This window comes from Herpailurus yagouaroundi, unplaced genomic scaffold, assembly GCF_014898765.1.
Source record: "Herpailurus yagouaroundi ecotype Mexico unplaced genomic scaffold, PumYag 308, whole genome shotgun sequence".
Lineage (NCBI taxonomy): Eukaryota > Metazoa > Chordata > Mammalia > Carnivora > Felidae > Herpailurus > Herpailurus yagouaroundi.
In genome coordinates, this window is record NW_024412525.1 from 2,304,644 (window position 1) to 2,320,920 (window position 16,277).

At 53.8% G+C, this 16,277-nt stretch overlaps 1 protein-coding gene across 1 annotated transcript in view; it reads left to right on the forward strand.

The window, feature by feature from the left end:
- The window catches only part of PKP1 (plakophilin 1), a 48,797-nt gene extending 41,470 nt beyond the window's left edge, over positions 1-7,327 (forward strand). The window contains exons 9-14 of the mRNA XM_040462342.1: positions 48-224; positions 1,525-1,678; positions 2,033-2,219; positions 2,822-2,906; positions 5,937-6,043; positions 7,202-7,327. Of these exons, the coding sequence (XP_040318276.1) occupies positions 48-224; positions 1,525-1,678; positions 2,033-2,219; positions 2,822-2,906; positions 5,937-6,011 (678 nt within the window). The 3' untranslated portion in view covers positions 6,012-6,043; positions 7,202-7,327. The remainder of the gene's footprint in view (positions 1-47; positions 225-1,524; positions 1,679-2,032; positions 2,220-2,821; positions 2,907-5,936; positions 6,044-7,201) is intronic.
- The last annotated feature ends 8,950 nt before the right edge of the window (positions 7,328-16,277 follow it).

Sequence of the window (16,277 nt, forward strand, 5' to 3'; positions counted from 1 at the left end):
CTCCCTCCCTTCACAAGGCTCCCTGCTGACCTGTCCTGTGTCCTCAGAACAACAACTACGACTGCCCCCTTCCGGAGGAAGAGACCAATCCCAAGGGCAGCAGCTGGTTGTACCACTCGGATGCTATCCGCACCTACCTGAACCTCATGGGCAAGAGCAAGAAAGACGCCACCTTGGAGGCCTGTGCTGGTGCCCTGCAGAACTTGACCGCCAGCAAGGGGCTGGTGAGGAGCGGCGTCCGCCCTTGCACCCACCCCCATCCCCAACCCTATTTCTCCAACTTCTGCTCCCTTCCCTGCTCTCCCACAGGCGTGTGCACTGAGTCATGCCAAACACATGTGGCCCTCAGAGCTTGGCTCTACAGATGCAAACAGAGGGAATGTCATATGCTAGGCTCCAGCCAGTCCTCTGGGGAAACAATGAGGCAGTAGAAATGGCCCGGCCCTCTGGGAACTCCCAGGCGGTGTCTAGCGGGTGAATCCACTCCCGTTGGATTGTGTCTGTGCCCACAGAGTCCCCTTTGCCTCATGATTCCTGGCTCGGTGTTGGCCCCGGCCTGGGGTGGGGGACAGGGATGAAGGGTACGTTTGTGGTAGGAGGAGTATCCTCCTCCTGTCAGTGTTGAACTGACAGAGGGAAAAATAGATGGTTTGGGGCTGGGCAGATCTAAAGGAGGACGATGCAGAATCAGTAGAGATTTTGAGGCCACATAGAGTTAGGAGGACGTGATGGAATGACATTGAGCCATAGGAGGCCTGTAGCAGCCAACAAGTATTTAGATGGGGAGACAGTCAACAATCGCTCATCTCTACTGAGGACAAAAGAGAATCAGGTGAAAGCAGGACCGGGGCGAATTGAAGTCTATGAGAGGATGGGGCTGGGGGTCTTCAAGAACTCCAAACCAGCCTGGGACCAGATTACAGACGGGCTGGCCTTGTGGCTAGAGGCACAGATGAGCTGACCCACCTCCAGGGGGCCCTGGATTGTACCTCCATGTGGGCACAGACCCTCTCTTCTCCCTTTTTGCCCTGGGAAAGTACTCGACAAATATGTATGGAATTCTACGGAGGTATGGAAGTTGGAAGGTGGTCAGCGCCTCGGTAATTGACAAATATCATTGACCGTGTGCTTTTGGGTGAGCAGATACTGCTGGGAAATGTGGGCGTGGTGGGGGGGACAGAGCTGAGACAAACAGGTGAGCAGTGGCATCTGACAGTTTTGTTAGACTGGGAGTCGAGTCGGGGCCTCCATGAGCCAGGGGTCTGAGACGTCCCTCTCATCACCCATCTTGGCTCCAGGCTGAGCTGGGAGAAGAGAGCAAGGTCAGGAAAGATGGGGGCACATTTTTGCCTGGGTGCTCTGTAGTTGCCAGTGTGTGAGCGAATTGGTGTCCCTCTTTGCCTGTGCTTCTAACAAGAGAGGGAAAAGGTTCCAGGGTTTTTTTGTTTGGGATTACATGGCCCTCTTCCACCATGGTGCCCGGGAAACCCCAGGCTAGGTCCTCACCCCGTCCTTCTTTCTCAGATGTCCAGTGGTATGAGCCAGTTGATTGGGCTCAAGGAAAAGGGCTTGCCCCAGATTGCTCGCCTCCTGCAATCTGGCAACTCTGATGTGGTGCGGTCCGGAGCCTCCCTCCTGAGCAACATGTCCCGCCACCCTGTGCTGCACAGAGTGATGGGTAAGTGCCCACCACAGCGTCAGACCACCCCTCTCCCCCCACCCTCCAGCTAGGACTCGGCAGAGCTCTCACTTTCCAGAGCCTGCTGGAAGGTCACCCTCTGAACTTTCCCTAGAGTGAGCGTTCCAAGAGGGGAAGCTGGCCCAAGAGAGGCTTGGAGGTAGGAAAGGGCAGGGGTGCAGAGATCCCATCCGGGTCCTCAGCCCTGAGTTGGAGCTAGAATGGAGCCTTCAAGGGCCACCTTGCTAGAAACCTGGCTGAGGTCAGCGCAGGACTGTGGTCCCAGAGGGAGCCCCTCAGCCCCTCTCTCCTCCGGTCATCTGACCCCACGCCCTCCACTCCTTTCTCTCTCAGGGAACCAAGTATTCCCAGAGGTGACCAGGCTCCTCACCAGTCACACTGGGAACACCAGCAACTCGGAAGACATCCTGTCTTCAGCCTGCTACACTGTGAGGAACCTGATGGCCTCCCAGCCGCAGATGGCCAAGCAGTACTTCTCCAGCAGCATGGTCAACAACATCATCAACCTGTGCCGCAGCAGGTGGGCGGGGAGGGCAGTGGTCTCCACCCCCCACACACTGCAAAGCAGGCAGCCCCACAACCCTCTGAGAAGGCGCAGATGTGCAGCGAGAGCAGGACCCAGCACAGGGCAGGAACCTGGGCAGGGGAGGCTTGAATGCAGAGAAGTGCCAGAAGCCAAGAGCGCTGTGGAGCTGAGCCCAGCTGCCAGGCCTCGGGGCTGCACAAAGGGGACAGAGGCAGCACATTCTCAGCTGGGGGTCACCAGGGGACGAGGAGTCCTTAGAGGACCAACAGGAGGCATGGAGGCACAGACCCCACCATGTCGGAACTGTATTCTGCCCCATGGGGCTTTCTCCTCCCAGGACAAGGGCTGGGGAACCAGAATGGGAGAGAACTTCCCCCCACAGCCCCCGAGGAGAATCCCAGGCTACTTCTAAGTGGGCAGGGCTGCCAGGTTGTGCCCACTGTGCGGCGGGACCAGCCCAACAAGGCTCTTTTCTCATGCACCCCTGGGGCCTCCCCGCATCGCTAAGACCTGGAGGTGAGGGTGGAAGGGAGCAGGGTGATCATTCTCATGCCTCCCTGAGTCTCATCCCACAAATGAACTTCCTGCCTGCCCAGCACCTCGCCCAAGGCCGCAGAAGCTGCCCGCCTCCTCCTGTCTGACATGTGGTCCAGCAAGGAGCTGCAGGGTGTCCTCAGACAGGTAAGGGCCCGCCCTGTCACCCCCGGCCAGTGAGGCTGTCTTGCAGCTCCCCTTGCAGCGCTGAGGGCCAAGAAGAGAAGCAGAATGGCCCGCCCTGCCCAGTGGGCGTGACTGAGCCGCACTGCAGACAGACGGACGGACGGAAGGAGTAGAGACAAATGTGCATGATGGTGAAAGTGATCACACTCTGAACAAATCTCTAGGCTCGGACTCGGGGGAGGTGCTGAGTGCACGGAGGAGAGAGGAAATCAAGGAAATGTGTGAGACGCCTGAGGCAGGATCTTCTAGGAGCAAACTGAAAACCAGGAATTCACTCGAGGGCGTGATGTGCACTGTGGCTGGAAAGGAAGGTTTGGGCTACAGCACAGACCCCTCTAATTTCTTTGAGAGTTTGCCCTTGTCAGAGGGGAGCCACTAGGGGTTTTGAGTGATTAAAGCAACACTTGGCAGCCTCCCTCCTCCCCAGGGGCGGGGCAGAGGGGACTGAGAGATGCTGGGGCGGCTGTATTTGCCCAGTGGTGACCCTGGCTCCTCCCTGTCCTCGACACCTCCCAACCTCATCAAACACAAAGTCCTCCCTGGGGTCTTATTTTACCAAAATCTCTTCACACTGACCTTTCCCGCTCCTGCGGCTGCCATGCTTTAGACCCAGATGTAGACAGCGGTGAGGCCGGAAGAAGGACAGAGACGGAATGGTCAGGCTGACCACGCTCGAGTTGTAGCCTGGAGACACTGTGGCCGCGTTGACACAAACAGATCGGTTGGGGAGAGGCCAAGTAAGCTTTGCGGGGACAGCGAGGGCAGTTCTGATTTGAAGAGGTCGAGTCTGAAGGAATTGGATTGGGTTGCAAGTGGGGGACCCAAGGAGCGAGGCCAGGCTGCCACACAGATGGGAGCGTTGTGCAGGTGGAAGCCACGAGAGCAGGCAGGACCATCACGGGGCACAGGTGTGGGGAGGAGTCTTGGAAAATAAGGGCAGAAGCATGGGGAAGGCGCTGACTTGGGGGCCGAGGAGTGCGAAGGACCAGGGAGCGAGGAGGAGCCGCAAGGTGGCCAGGAGGGGCCAAAGCCCAAGTGGGAGGGGAGAGCACGGGAGAGGGTAGGCAGCGGTTCCCAGGGCCACAGAGGCGCCAGGGAGGACCCTGGATGTGGTGACCCAGGAGTCCCAGGGCTCCTCTAAGAGCACTTCCGGCAAAGCCAGGGGAGCCGGGCTGGGGAGGGACGGAGTGGGGCAGAGAGGAGAACTGCTCCCCTCAGTTTGGCCCAGAAAGGAGGGAGGCCGAGGGAGGGGTTAAAAGGTCTCTGTTTAATGACAGAGGGGACCCGAGCGTCTCTATCATGAGATGAGGAGTTGGCGGCAGAGCAGGGGACAGTGGGGGGAGGGGGGGAGGCTGAGGAAGACTGTGGAACAGGTGGGAGCGGAGGGTCAGGAGGGGCCTGACCGTGTAGAAGAGGAGACTGGAAGACAACCGCCCTGGGGCAGGAGAAACAGTTCCTCCTCCAGCGCAGCAGGGAGACTGGAGGGAGGCCCATGAACTACTGTAGTCAGAGACGGCTGGGAAGCCTGAAGGCCATGGCCGGCGGTGGCCCCTGTCCTCTGCTGGACCATCCAGTGCTCCTTCCCACCAGCACTGCAACGTGGGCAGGCTTGGCCACATGACAGCTGCCGGGGAGACCCAGTGGAAGGGAGGTGGGTGAGGACGGGGTGAGAACTTCCTCAAGCTGTTCGATCGTGGTCCAGAGGGTTCAACTCACCCAGAAATACTGAGGCCACGCCCAGCCTGAGGCACACGGTGACTCTTCTTGTTAACATTCTTTTGTACAGCACTGATGGGAACCAGCTTCGCCATCCGGTCCCCACTGCTCCCTCTAGCTGTGGTTGTCAACAGCTTTGACGTGACTAGCTCGGTGCTTCTGTCCCCCAAAGCATCTGCACATCCCCCATTCATTAGGTTGTTACCACCACAGAGAGGCAGGCCGTGTGGCTTATGTCCATCCTGCAGAATAGGAGTTTGTCTTGATTCAGTGAGTCATGGCAGGGGCAGGGCTGAGACCCAGGAATTCTCACTCCTGGGCTCCTTCCACCAAATCCAGCCAGGTTCAACAGGAGCAAGCAAGCCAATCCGCAGGGGAAAACCCAGCATCATGTGATTCGTGCCCAGACCAGGTAGGCCTGGGACTTTGAACCACCTGGTGTCTGGATCCCTCATTCCCACAGGCCAGTGAGAGCTGACAAGGTTCTCAGAGCTCAGGGCTGGCACCAGGGGCCCCTTCTGCCATCCTCATTCACTCCAGAGCATTTATTGACCACCTGCTATATGTGTGAGAAACACTAGATGTGTCCCCCCCTGCAGAGAGCTCATGCCAAAATTAAAAAAAAAACAACAAAAAAAAAAAACAGAGAAGAAAGAAAGAAAAAGACAGGGACAGTCAGAAGGAAGAACAACAAACAGCTTTTCTAATTTGATGTTGGTTGTTGTTTTATTTAAAGAGTAATGAATATGAGCGTAAATCCTTGTGCCTTAATACAGATTTCTGCAAATCCACGTAGGAAATTCACAAGCGCTGGTGGAAGTCCAGACACATTTTACTAACTTGTGGATATTAATGGCCTTATGTTTGGTTGTACTAATGAGGTCAGCTTTGGGGCGCCTGGGTGGCTCAGTCTGTTAAGCGTCCGACTCTTGGTTTCGGCTCAGGTCATGATCTCACGGTTCATGAGTTCGAGCCCCACATTGGGCTCTGTGCTGACAACACAGAGCCTGCCTGGGATTCTCTCTCTCCCTCTCTCTCTGTCCCTCCCCTGCTTGTTGTCTCTCTCTCTCTCTCTCTCTCTCAAAATAAATAAATAAACTTAAAAAAAATGAGGCCAGCTTTAGCCCTGACACACATATATAATGAGCCCAGAGGGCTATGGTTTAAGCCCAAGGACACTCTGGGAGGGTAGTTTCTGACCCCGTGGGAAGTCCCACTCTATTTCAGCCTAGGGTGTTTCATACGGTTTCATGCTGTTTCTCCCCCCCTCTACAGCAAGGTTTGGATAGGAACATGCTGGGATCCTTAACTGGGCCAAACAGCTTCAGGAACTTCACCTCCCGATTCTAAGAAGGGGCTGCTCAAGCAAGTACAGATTGCAGGTAAGAATTGGCTCCCCCCTGGGCAGAGTTATCTCTAGGACCCCTGCAGCAACCTTAGCCAGTCTCAGAGGGAAAGGCCAGGCCTGTGTTCCCCAGGGACACAGGAGCATCGTTTGATCTGGCAGACAGCATAACTGTAGCTGACACAAGGGCTATGAGGACAGCTGTATAGGTTGTTTGGGCAGGGTGCCATGGGCTCTCCCACCACAGGACGTTAGGGATGTGCAATGTCTGAGCAGAGCTTCTAGATACAGCTGTGTTGGCTGCGCACTGCACAACCTAGGTGATGCCATTTACATGGGCTATGGTGTGAACGCAGCTGTACAATATGTCATCTGGGTTTGTACACCTACAGCTCACTTTCTTATCCTTTTTATAATTCACTTCCCAGTCTGCACATGCCTAATGTGGATAAGGTTATTTCCAGCTGATGACTCCAGAGACCAAAAACTCAGAACCGGTATCTATAACAAAGGCATACAAGCCTTAGCTTTCATTAGAACCACTTAAGATGCTTCCTAAAACACACGCTCCTGGTCTCAACCCCAGCACTTCTGACTCAGTAACTCTGGAGTGGAAAATGCATCATGAAACAAGCATCCGAGGTGTTTCTGACGCAAATGACGTCATCAACTTTCTCTAGAAGGTCACTAGAGATGGCCTTGATACAGAGCCATCTGCAAAGAGCCAGGGATAAGGACAGGGTCTCCTGAACTGAAGGGGACTTCTTAGCAGCCTGGCTCTCTGCCAGCACCCCAACACCTCAGGAGAGTCCTGGTGGGGGAGACGGCTGTAAGTTTGGTCCAGATGAAAATAAGACATCAAATACCTTCTCCTGGAAGGTGAGCGTCCACAACATGAGGATGGAAAAAAGAGAGAAGACAAAATTCACTAGATTCTTAATGAGCCAAGTCTGGGCACTCAGCACGCGCTGAGTCTGGGCAGAACGGGGTGGGCGTGGCAGTGGAGGCACAAATCTCACAAGCTTCTCACTCAACAAGAACAACCTATCAATGTGTCAGGGCGACGCTGAGTCCCCCCCTTGGGCCAGGGGCATGTCCGTGCCGACGTGGGTAGAAAGGGGTGGCAGTGTTGGCCAGACCTATGCCGTGGGTCTGTCTCCTGTAAATGCTAACTGGACGACTTCTCCTTTTCCAGAAATGATGTGACCCAGCTGAGAAGAACTCAGGCCTTGCTGGAGGGGTGACTCTGTCCACCCTGTGCATTGTTTAGAAAGGTTCAAATGCAATTGAAAGCAAACCTGAAGGCTGTGGATGATGGAAATATTTTTAGATTTTTTTTTTTCCTTGGGGGAACTGGCAGGCAGGGAGGGTTGGGAAGGGGGGGGGGGGGGGGCTTTTCTTGAGTTAAAGGGGCTTATGTTTCATGTCAATACTTCTTTCTCTGAGAAATGGTGTATATATAGATCTATATCTATATATACACATATATATATGTATGTATAATGTAAGTGTGTGTGTGTGTGCAAGTATGACTGCAAAGTGCAAACAGCGAAGCTGTTACTGCAGCTCGTGAGGTGGTGAAAAGTTTCTTACTCGTAGGCAGGGACTTCCGTGCTTTTTGTTTAGCTCCCCATAGTTCCCAAACTGTGCCGTGCCAGGACAGGGGGCCCACACCGGGGTCACGTCCATGAGAAGTCTTGCGAGGGAACCGTGGAGTGGGGGGAGGTAAGGGGGAAGGGGGGGAGAGTACCTGGGCCTGGGGGCAACCTCCCCCCTTAAGAGGCAGCTTTGCAGGAAGGGAGGCTGGCCGGGCTGTGAAGTTCAGTGTATCTCATGGGAAAATCTAGTTGGTTGATAATGCTGCCCTTCCTGCAAGGCCACAGGGACTGGCCACGGGGCCTGGGGCTGGACAGGGTTGGGGCTCTAGAGGACAGACGAGGACAGCCACACTTGCTTTGCTGCCTGAAGTCTGTTCTGGGGGAGTAGGAGCCAGAGAGATGGGGCTGGCCATTCTCCTGGGCTGTGTACCGGTCAAAGGAGGCTCAGCCTATAAAGCCCCTGCCTTCAGAGGCTTGTCATCTACCTGTTTCAGGGGAAAGAAGGCAAAATGGTGCCCAAAGCCAAAGAACTGTTCAGGACATGGCTGTTTGGTCTTCGTATTCCCAACAGTGAGGGGGACAGGCTGGGGTTGGACAGGGACCTGCTCCGGGCTCCGGTGGGACAGCGGCTATTTGGAAACTAACCAGGAGGACACTTCCCTGCGTGCCTGATAAGACTCAAGTGAGAGAGTGTTTTGGGTCCCAGAAGACTTGGAAGACAGGAATTTGGGTCGACCAGGAAGGAGAATTGTCGAATCAGGGCACCAGCCAGCCCAAGACCCAGCAGCGGCCGTCCCCACCTTCCCCTGAACCCCGGGCATCCTGGTCCTCACTCTGTCTTTGGGAAAACCACAGAGGATGTGATAAAAGGGGCTTGTCAGGGGCACTGGCCACACTCAAGACCCCAGACTCTTGAGCATTTCAGATGAGAAGTAGTAGAAGGACCCCCTGAGGGCCCCATGGAAAGCTTGCTGTAAATAACCCTTAGTATATACTGTAAGATAGAGAGAACATAGGGTTCCCAAGGCTTCCCTGATTTCTGCCTTCACCACCCATACTAACTGTTGGTGTCGGACAGGAATTAACCACCTGGTTCATATCCTTCTCTAGAAGAATAGAAGGTGCTCCTCACCTTTCATTCCTCCTCTTCCTCCTCCTCCTCCTCCTCCTCCTCCTCCTCCCAGGTCCCCTGCCTGACCCCCCCACCCTGAACTACACCCCAATCCAACCCCACTTCTTACCCCAGCAGTCAGAGTTGAAAAGTACCTTTCCGAACTAAGGATGTGCCTATTAAGAGGTGTGACAACTGAGACTGGGGCCAGACGTGTGATGACAGGCCATTTAACCAGGTCCATGATGCCCTCCCTCTTTTTTGCTCATGATGGAAGGCCTCCTCCAGGCTCACCCCTCTCTCTCAGGAGCCATGAGGGAGCCCGGTCCCACCAGACAGTCCTGGGTGTAGGTTCCAGGATGACTCTTCTGCCAGTCATCAGGGCTCAGAGGAATTCATTTCTTAAAAAAAAATATGGATGGCGCACCAATATGTGCCAGGCAGTGTTCTGAGCACTCGGGATGCATCGGCGAACAAAACAGACCAAGCCCTGTCCTCATGTACCTTACACTCTCCGGGAGGAAGGAGGAGACACGGGGCTCTTGGCTTGGGGGATCCCCCGGTGTGAGAGGACTGTCCGGAACAGTCAGGACAAGAAGGAAATAGCCCACTACCAGGGAGTCTGTGACAGCCCTCTAGGAGATGGCCCTTCCCTTAGCGGTGTCCTGACCTCCTGCCATTCCTCTGCTGGTTTTTTGTCACCAGCTGTGCTGTAGATCCAGGTGGGCCCGGCCCTCTACCTTGGGGAATGGTGGGCTGAGGTGGACAGTCAGGCCAGGCCTGATTTGGTAACCTCTCTAGGGCTTTCTCAGGCCGGCCAGCTGGCCCTGTGACCTGGGCCTCTGACCCATGCCTGTCACTTTGGAAGAGGCAAAACCGAGAGGGTCCTGAGGATGCATTTCCTAAAGACAGGAGTAAGGGGTTGGCCCAGGCATGGCTCAGTATCTCAAGCCCACGTTGGCCTCATGCTATCAGGGTTGACGCCCCAAACAAGACATTCCAATTTGAGGGCAATGAGGGAGGACATAGGCCACCCAGTCTCTCCCTGTCCCTGTCCTGATCCCAGGATCTCTTGTGCTTAAGATCCAGTCATTGGCCACCAGCAGCCCGTCCAGTGGGGGCCAGACCAGCAACGCAGACCCCCGTGCTTCCCCTAGTGAGGCCGTGGAGGGTTTTCTCCAGCCATGTGGAGACAGTGACGTTCTCTCTCATCCACCGCAGAGCCTGACTGGGGGGGGGGGGGGGGATGGCTAAGATGAGGAGCTTGGGACAAGGGGACGGGCAGGGGTTGACGAGCAGAGGGAAGCCCAGGGGACGTTCTGGGAGGTATCCTGGAGCCCCTCTGGAGCCTGTGTCTCCCTTTGCTCCATATTTGTATAAGAACCTTGTGCTGGCCAAGCCCAGTGTCTCTGTGTGTGCACTATGTGTTTGCTTTTTTGGAAATATAGGAAATCAATAAATTGCTGGCATTTCTTTGAACTTCTTTGAACAGTGGATCATTTGGGGGTGCCGTTGAGGCAGGAAGAGGCATGCCCTCCTTTCCAGGGTCTCCTCTTAACTGACCCTGTGCCAGGCTAGGACCGAGAGCACCACGGGAGGGGTGATGGGTGCCACCACTCGTGGGCACCTGCTCCAGGTCGGTGCATTTGAGCCTCACAGGAGCTCCGTAATGCCAGTATGGCTACAGTAATCTGGCAAATAAGTAAAGTGAGGCTTTAGGGAGGGAGCGAATATGCCCAATGTCACAGAGCTGACAGAGGGGAAAGGCACCCCACCCGTGAACACCCCCAAACAGAGCACCTGTAGGAAAACAAACTTCAAGGATGTAAGAGAAACTCGTGTTTACTGAACGTGTATTCCGCCTGCGTCCTGTATGAGATGCTCGGAGCATCACAAAAGCAGAGGATGTGGTGGGCCCCAGCCACAAGAGGGTCATAAGGGACAAGATGAGCACCCAGGACGTTCACAGGTGGTAAATTCCAAGTGGTGGTCTGGACATAACCACCGTGGTCCGTCACTGAGCGTCAGGGCCGTCTGGGTGGAGAAGGTTGGGAAAGCTGAGGGAAAGTGCTGGAAAGGACCACTTTCCCACCTCGGGAGGGTGGTGACTGGCGTGGCCTCTCTATAGAGCCACAGCCCTGACTTTCCGGGTCATCTTTGAGTTTGGAAATGGTCAGGGCAGCCAGGGAGGAGACGCTGTGCCTCAGCCCAGGGGGAGGAAGGTGGCCTGTCTGTGGTCCAGGGTGTTCATATACTAGGTCTGGGGCCTCTGCAAATGTCTTGAATCCTGAAAAACATGTGTTGGCTCCAAAATGTGAACTCAGATTATAAATTCAAAGTCAAGAAATGTCTGATTGTTCAGCTTTCACTACGGTAGAGCAAACATGCAGAAAGGCACACAACGGGGGCGCCTGGGTGGCTCAGTCAGTTAAGCCTCTGACTTCGGCTCAGGTCATGATCTCACAGCTCGTGAGTTCAAGCCCCACATCAGGCCTGAACACCCCATGCAACCAGCACCCAGCTCAAGAACTGACAGTTACCAGCACCCCAAGTGCCCCTCAGGCCCCTGCCTGTAACTATCCCACTCCCCAAGGGTAATCACTCCCTTAACTTTTATTTATTTATTTTTTATTTTTTGAGAAAGAGAGGGCGCAAGTGAGGGAGGGGCAGAGGGAAGGGGCGGAGAGAGAGAGGGGAGGGTTAGAGAGAGAGAAGCAGGGCTCACCCGAAGCAGGGCTCATGCTTACTCGAAGCGGGGCTCAAACTCACCAACCGTGAGATCACGACCTGAGCCAAAGTCGGATGCTTAACCAACCGAGCCACCCAGGCGCCCCCATCCTGACTTTTACCACCATACAGTAATTTTGCCTGTCTTGCAGTTGGTGTAAATGGAGTCAGGACACCCCTTGTTGTGTCCGGCTTCTCTGGCTCGTGCACAGGAGGTTCATGCGTTACTACTGTGCGACGTGTTCCCTGCTGTGTAGTAGGCCAACGCGGGACAGTGCTGCCGCGCAAAATGGAGTATGACATCACCATCATGGTTGCATCTAGGAGTTATCAACATTTGGAAGCAATGTGTGGATTAGCCTTCACACTTCCCGAAAGTTCCCACATGTGGTGTGATCACTGGGAAATCATAGCTAACGGTGAAGAGGGGTGCCTGGGGGGCTCTGTCGGTTAAGCCTCTGACTTCGGCTCAGGTCATGATCCCACGGTTCGTGGGTTCGAGCCCCGCGTCGGGCTCTGTGCTGACAGCTCAGAGCCTGGATCCTGCTTCGGATCCCATGTCTCCCTCTCTCCCTGCCCCTCCCCTGCTTGCACTCTGTTTCTCTCTTTCTCAAAAATAAAATGAACATTTAAAAATAACAGCAAAGAAAATTGACTTGATGTGGGATGTGGGTGCATCTAACGTGTGGGAGTGGCAAAGGGCTACAAAGGTCTTCGGTCAGCGATCCCTGGACAAGAGGGTGACAGGCCTTTCTGGCCCCTCAGAGGACTAGCCTGTGAGAATGGGAAGTCCTTGGGGGTCCAGGAGCAGAAGGCAGGACCACCCTGGGAGACACCAGGAGAAGCTGGAAGCCCAGCTGGTGCCGAGGGAAACGCCCGAGGGTCCTGGGGGCGGAGCCAGGCTGTGCCATCTATCTGTCCCTGAGCCTTGAAGCCATTTCCTCCTGTCCCTTTGCAGTTGGCCTGGCCCAGGGCCCGGATCCCCCCAGTAGTCCAAGTTACTCCAGGGACAAAGCAGTCTCTGCACATCACGTCTGACAATGCAGTGCTCTGCGTTGTCCAGCACAGTTGTAGAAAGGGTGAACAGAAGTTGTGAGTACTAACAATAGTATTTTTACTCAAGGAGTTCGAAAATAACCTCGTTACCTTTCAAAGCCTTAGAGTATCCATCTTCTGTGCTGAGCTTTACCTCGATCTAGTGAGACAAGCAGAACTCAGGGTATTACATTCCAATGTGTAGATTGAGAGAGAAAGTGTCTGTCCCGGAGTCACTCAACGAGTGTGTGCAGAACCACAGCTGAGACCCTAGTGTCTGTCCCCGCCCACGTGTATACTCTGGTCAACTCAGGTGAACCTTCTCAGCTGTCCGGGCTTTAGAATGTGATAAGACAGCCCTGATACAAAGGTGATACTGTGCACAATTCAACCCAGTGACACAGAAGCTGACGCTGCCTTGAGGCATGATAAGATGACACCTCTGACGAGCGGGGGTGGCTGTGTAGACAGGCTGATAAATACAAAGTTCTGATTTGTGGACTATCGGATACCGGGAACCATTGTGAGGATCATCTAGTCTGGGGCTAGCTGGTTTGGTGGGTTAGAATATGAGGCTAATGATCCCCCAAATGCCTCAATGACCCCAACAGGCATGCCCCACCCCAACTGGGCGTCCTGCAGGCACCTGCCACTCCTTCAGCAGAGTACAAGTCATTGGGAAGCATGTCAGCCCTCTTGGGGGAGTGTGTCAAAGCTGGAGCCTCCCTAGTGGCAGATCCGCAGAGACATTCCATATAAGAAAGGACTTCATGTTCTAGAACCATTAGTCAACCATTAAGAAGTGTCATGACTGATGAATTAATTCAAACAATTTCCATATTTAGCAAGTGGTTCTAAATCTCTGGGCTGCATTTACACCCCCTCTACACAAAGCCATTAAATCCTGCTCTCTACACCTCACTCAGAAAGGAAGCTTCAAGGGACGCCTGGGTGGCTCCGTTGATTAAGCGTCTGACTCTTGATCTCGGCTCGGGTCATGATTTCACAATTCCTGGGATCAAGCCCTACATCTAGCTCTGTGCTGACAGTACAGAGCCTGCTGAGGATTTTCTCTCTTCCTCTCTGCCCCTCCCCCACGCGCAAGCACTCTGTCTCTTTCAAAATAAATGTATTTTTAAAAAATAAAAAATAAAATACAAAAGTTAAAAAAAAAAAGAGAGAGAGAGAAAGGAAGCTTCAATCAGACATCCAAGGCCAATGGGGCCCACACTTGAACCCATGTGTGTAGTTCTGGATCCTCCCAGGCTCACATTCCTGCATTCTGGGGCCCCAAGTTTTCCTGGAGGACAGCTGGGCTATAGGGCACAGGTACAGACCTAGAGAGAAGTGCCACGTGTTAATTACGTTTAATCATATCAATGCCACAAAGCGTGTTTAACCATTTGCACTTAACAGATCATGAAACTATGGTTCGGAGAGGCTCGGTTATGCATTCAAGGTCATACAGCTAGTAAGTGATGGATTCGGAATTTGAACCAAGTCTGAGGCGGGGACTCCTGCTCTTCCCCCTTCGCTATAACTCCATATAGACCCCCATTCCGACAGTTAGGTTGACTTCTCAACTGCCCTCTAGTGACCATCCTTTGACCATAGCGCCCCCTCTGAACCTTCTGTAACCCGGGTCTGCGTCTGGAACAAGCACCTGTGCCCTGGACACATACTGCTCACCACCCCCCCCCCTTTTTTTTTAATTCGAGAAACATCTAAGTTAAAAAAAAATTCTTGCCTTCCAAAAAGGTTCTCAAGACAAAACTAGGAGACAACCGCCCCCTCCCTGCCAGTTCCTTCAAGCTGATAAAAGCCATTTCCCAGACAACTGGCCCGTTCTGAATCTGATTCTTGCCCAGACTCTCCTTCTGTTTTTCTTTTGCCAGCCCACGCTGGCCCCCGTGCCTGCCTGAGTTGGGGCCCTCCTGGGGGCAGAGACTTGATTCTTGACCTCAACAAACCAGAGCTCATTGGTGGCTAGACAACCTGGCAGGACCCGAGAGGGGAAGCCGTGGCCCCCTGGGAGGCAGGTTGCCAGGGAGCGGGACTGAGGTGGCACCCTGGACTCACCATCCAGCATCCGGAACCCACCCTTTAGAACTGGCCCCTACCAGGGACTCAGGCTGTCAGAGCTGGAAGGGTCTTCAGGGTTTCCCTGAAGTGATTTTCACACAGTTTTCAGCCACAGAATCCTTTAGGTGAAAGACATCTAACGTGGGAGGTCGAAACACCAAACAGGTAAGATCAACGCAGCCCGGGTGAAAGAGGTTGAGGGCAGGACCTCCGACCGCCCACCCCCTTTATTCCTGGGGGGAGAGGGGGTCCTCGGAACCCCAGGCTCCGAGGAGCTGTTGGACAATCTCTGGTCTAGTCCAGCCCCCTTGCTTTGCAGGTGAGGAAACTGAGACCCAGGCAGGGTCACAAAGCATCTCCAGTACAGAACTAGGTCTAGAGCTCGGCTCTCTTGAACTGCAGTCCAGGCCTGCATGGCCCTCACCTCCCCCCTGGACCAGGTCTGCCTTCTGGTGCTCCCACAGTGCTCTGCTGGAGTCTACCATAACCCTCACCGCCCTGGGTAATTGTTGTAGTCCGTCATCTCTTCCCCCACTAGACTGTGAGCTCCTGGAGGGAAGGGATCCCCTCAGTACCTGGCACAGAGCAGAGGCTCGATACCCTACATACACGTTCACGAGCACACACGGCCACATGGCTGACCGAAGGATCTGTGACCGCACCTGGCACCATGTGGGCACAGAGCAGAGTCTTTGGTAAGTGTTAGCGCGACGGTGTGATTAAGTAGGACCTTTCTCATAGCCCCAGCGTTGGTGGCCAGGACTCGGCAGGGGACAAATTGATGCCGAGTGCCCCACATCCTAAAGAGGGTCTAGAATAACTGGAGCCAGACGCCAGACGTCTTTGAGCAAAGATGTGCGAGCTTTTAAACCGTCAGGCTAGATGAGATGACCAAGGGAGTGAGTGCACACACAGAAAAGAGGAGAGGTGCGAGGACCGTGGAAAATCAGCCAAAGAGAAAGAACGGCCAGGGAGGTGGGAGGCAAACCAGGGGACTGGGGTGTCTGGAAGCCAAGTGAAAGGAGTGTGACTGGATGCAGGGAGGGACCAGCTGGGTGAAAAGATGCTGACGAGCCACAAGAGATGAGGAATGAGACACTGGCTTTGTGTTCTTTTATTTCCTTCTTTTCCTTCTTCTCTTTCACCTTTTTCTCCTCCTCTTCCTCCAGCTCCTCCACATCCTGCCCTCCCCTTCCTCTCTTTTCTCCCCCTCCCACCTTTAGGTGAAATTCAGATACAGTGCAATGCACAGATCTTAAGTGTATCATTCCATCCATTCAGACAAATACGCCCACCTGTGCAGCCCCAACCACTACCAAATATGGAACATGACCATCTCCTCAGAAAGTTCCTTATGCATTTTCCCTGGCAATCCCCCTTCCTCCAAAGAGGCAGCCACTGTTAAGACTTTTTTTTTTTAATTTGAGAGAGAGAGGAGAGAAAGAGAGAGAGAGAGAGAGAGAATCTCTCTCACACAGAGCAACACAGAGCCCGATGTGGGGCTCAATCCCACAACCCAAGAATCACAACCTGAGCCAAAATCAAGAGCTGGATGTTCAACCAACTGAGCCACCCAGGTGACCCCAAGACTTTTTTTAATGGTAGTTTGCTTTTGCCTGTTTAGAAAAATTTAATGTCTGTAGGATCAATCCTTTTGTCCTCTTTCATTTCTTTTTTTTTTTTTTTTTTTTTTTTTTTTTTTTTTTTTTTTTTTTTTT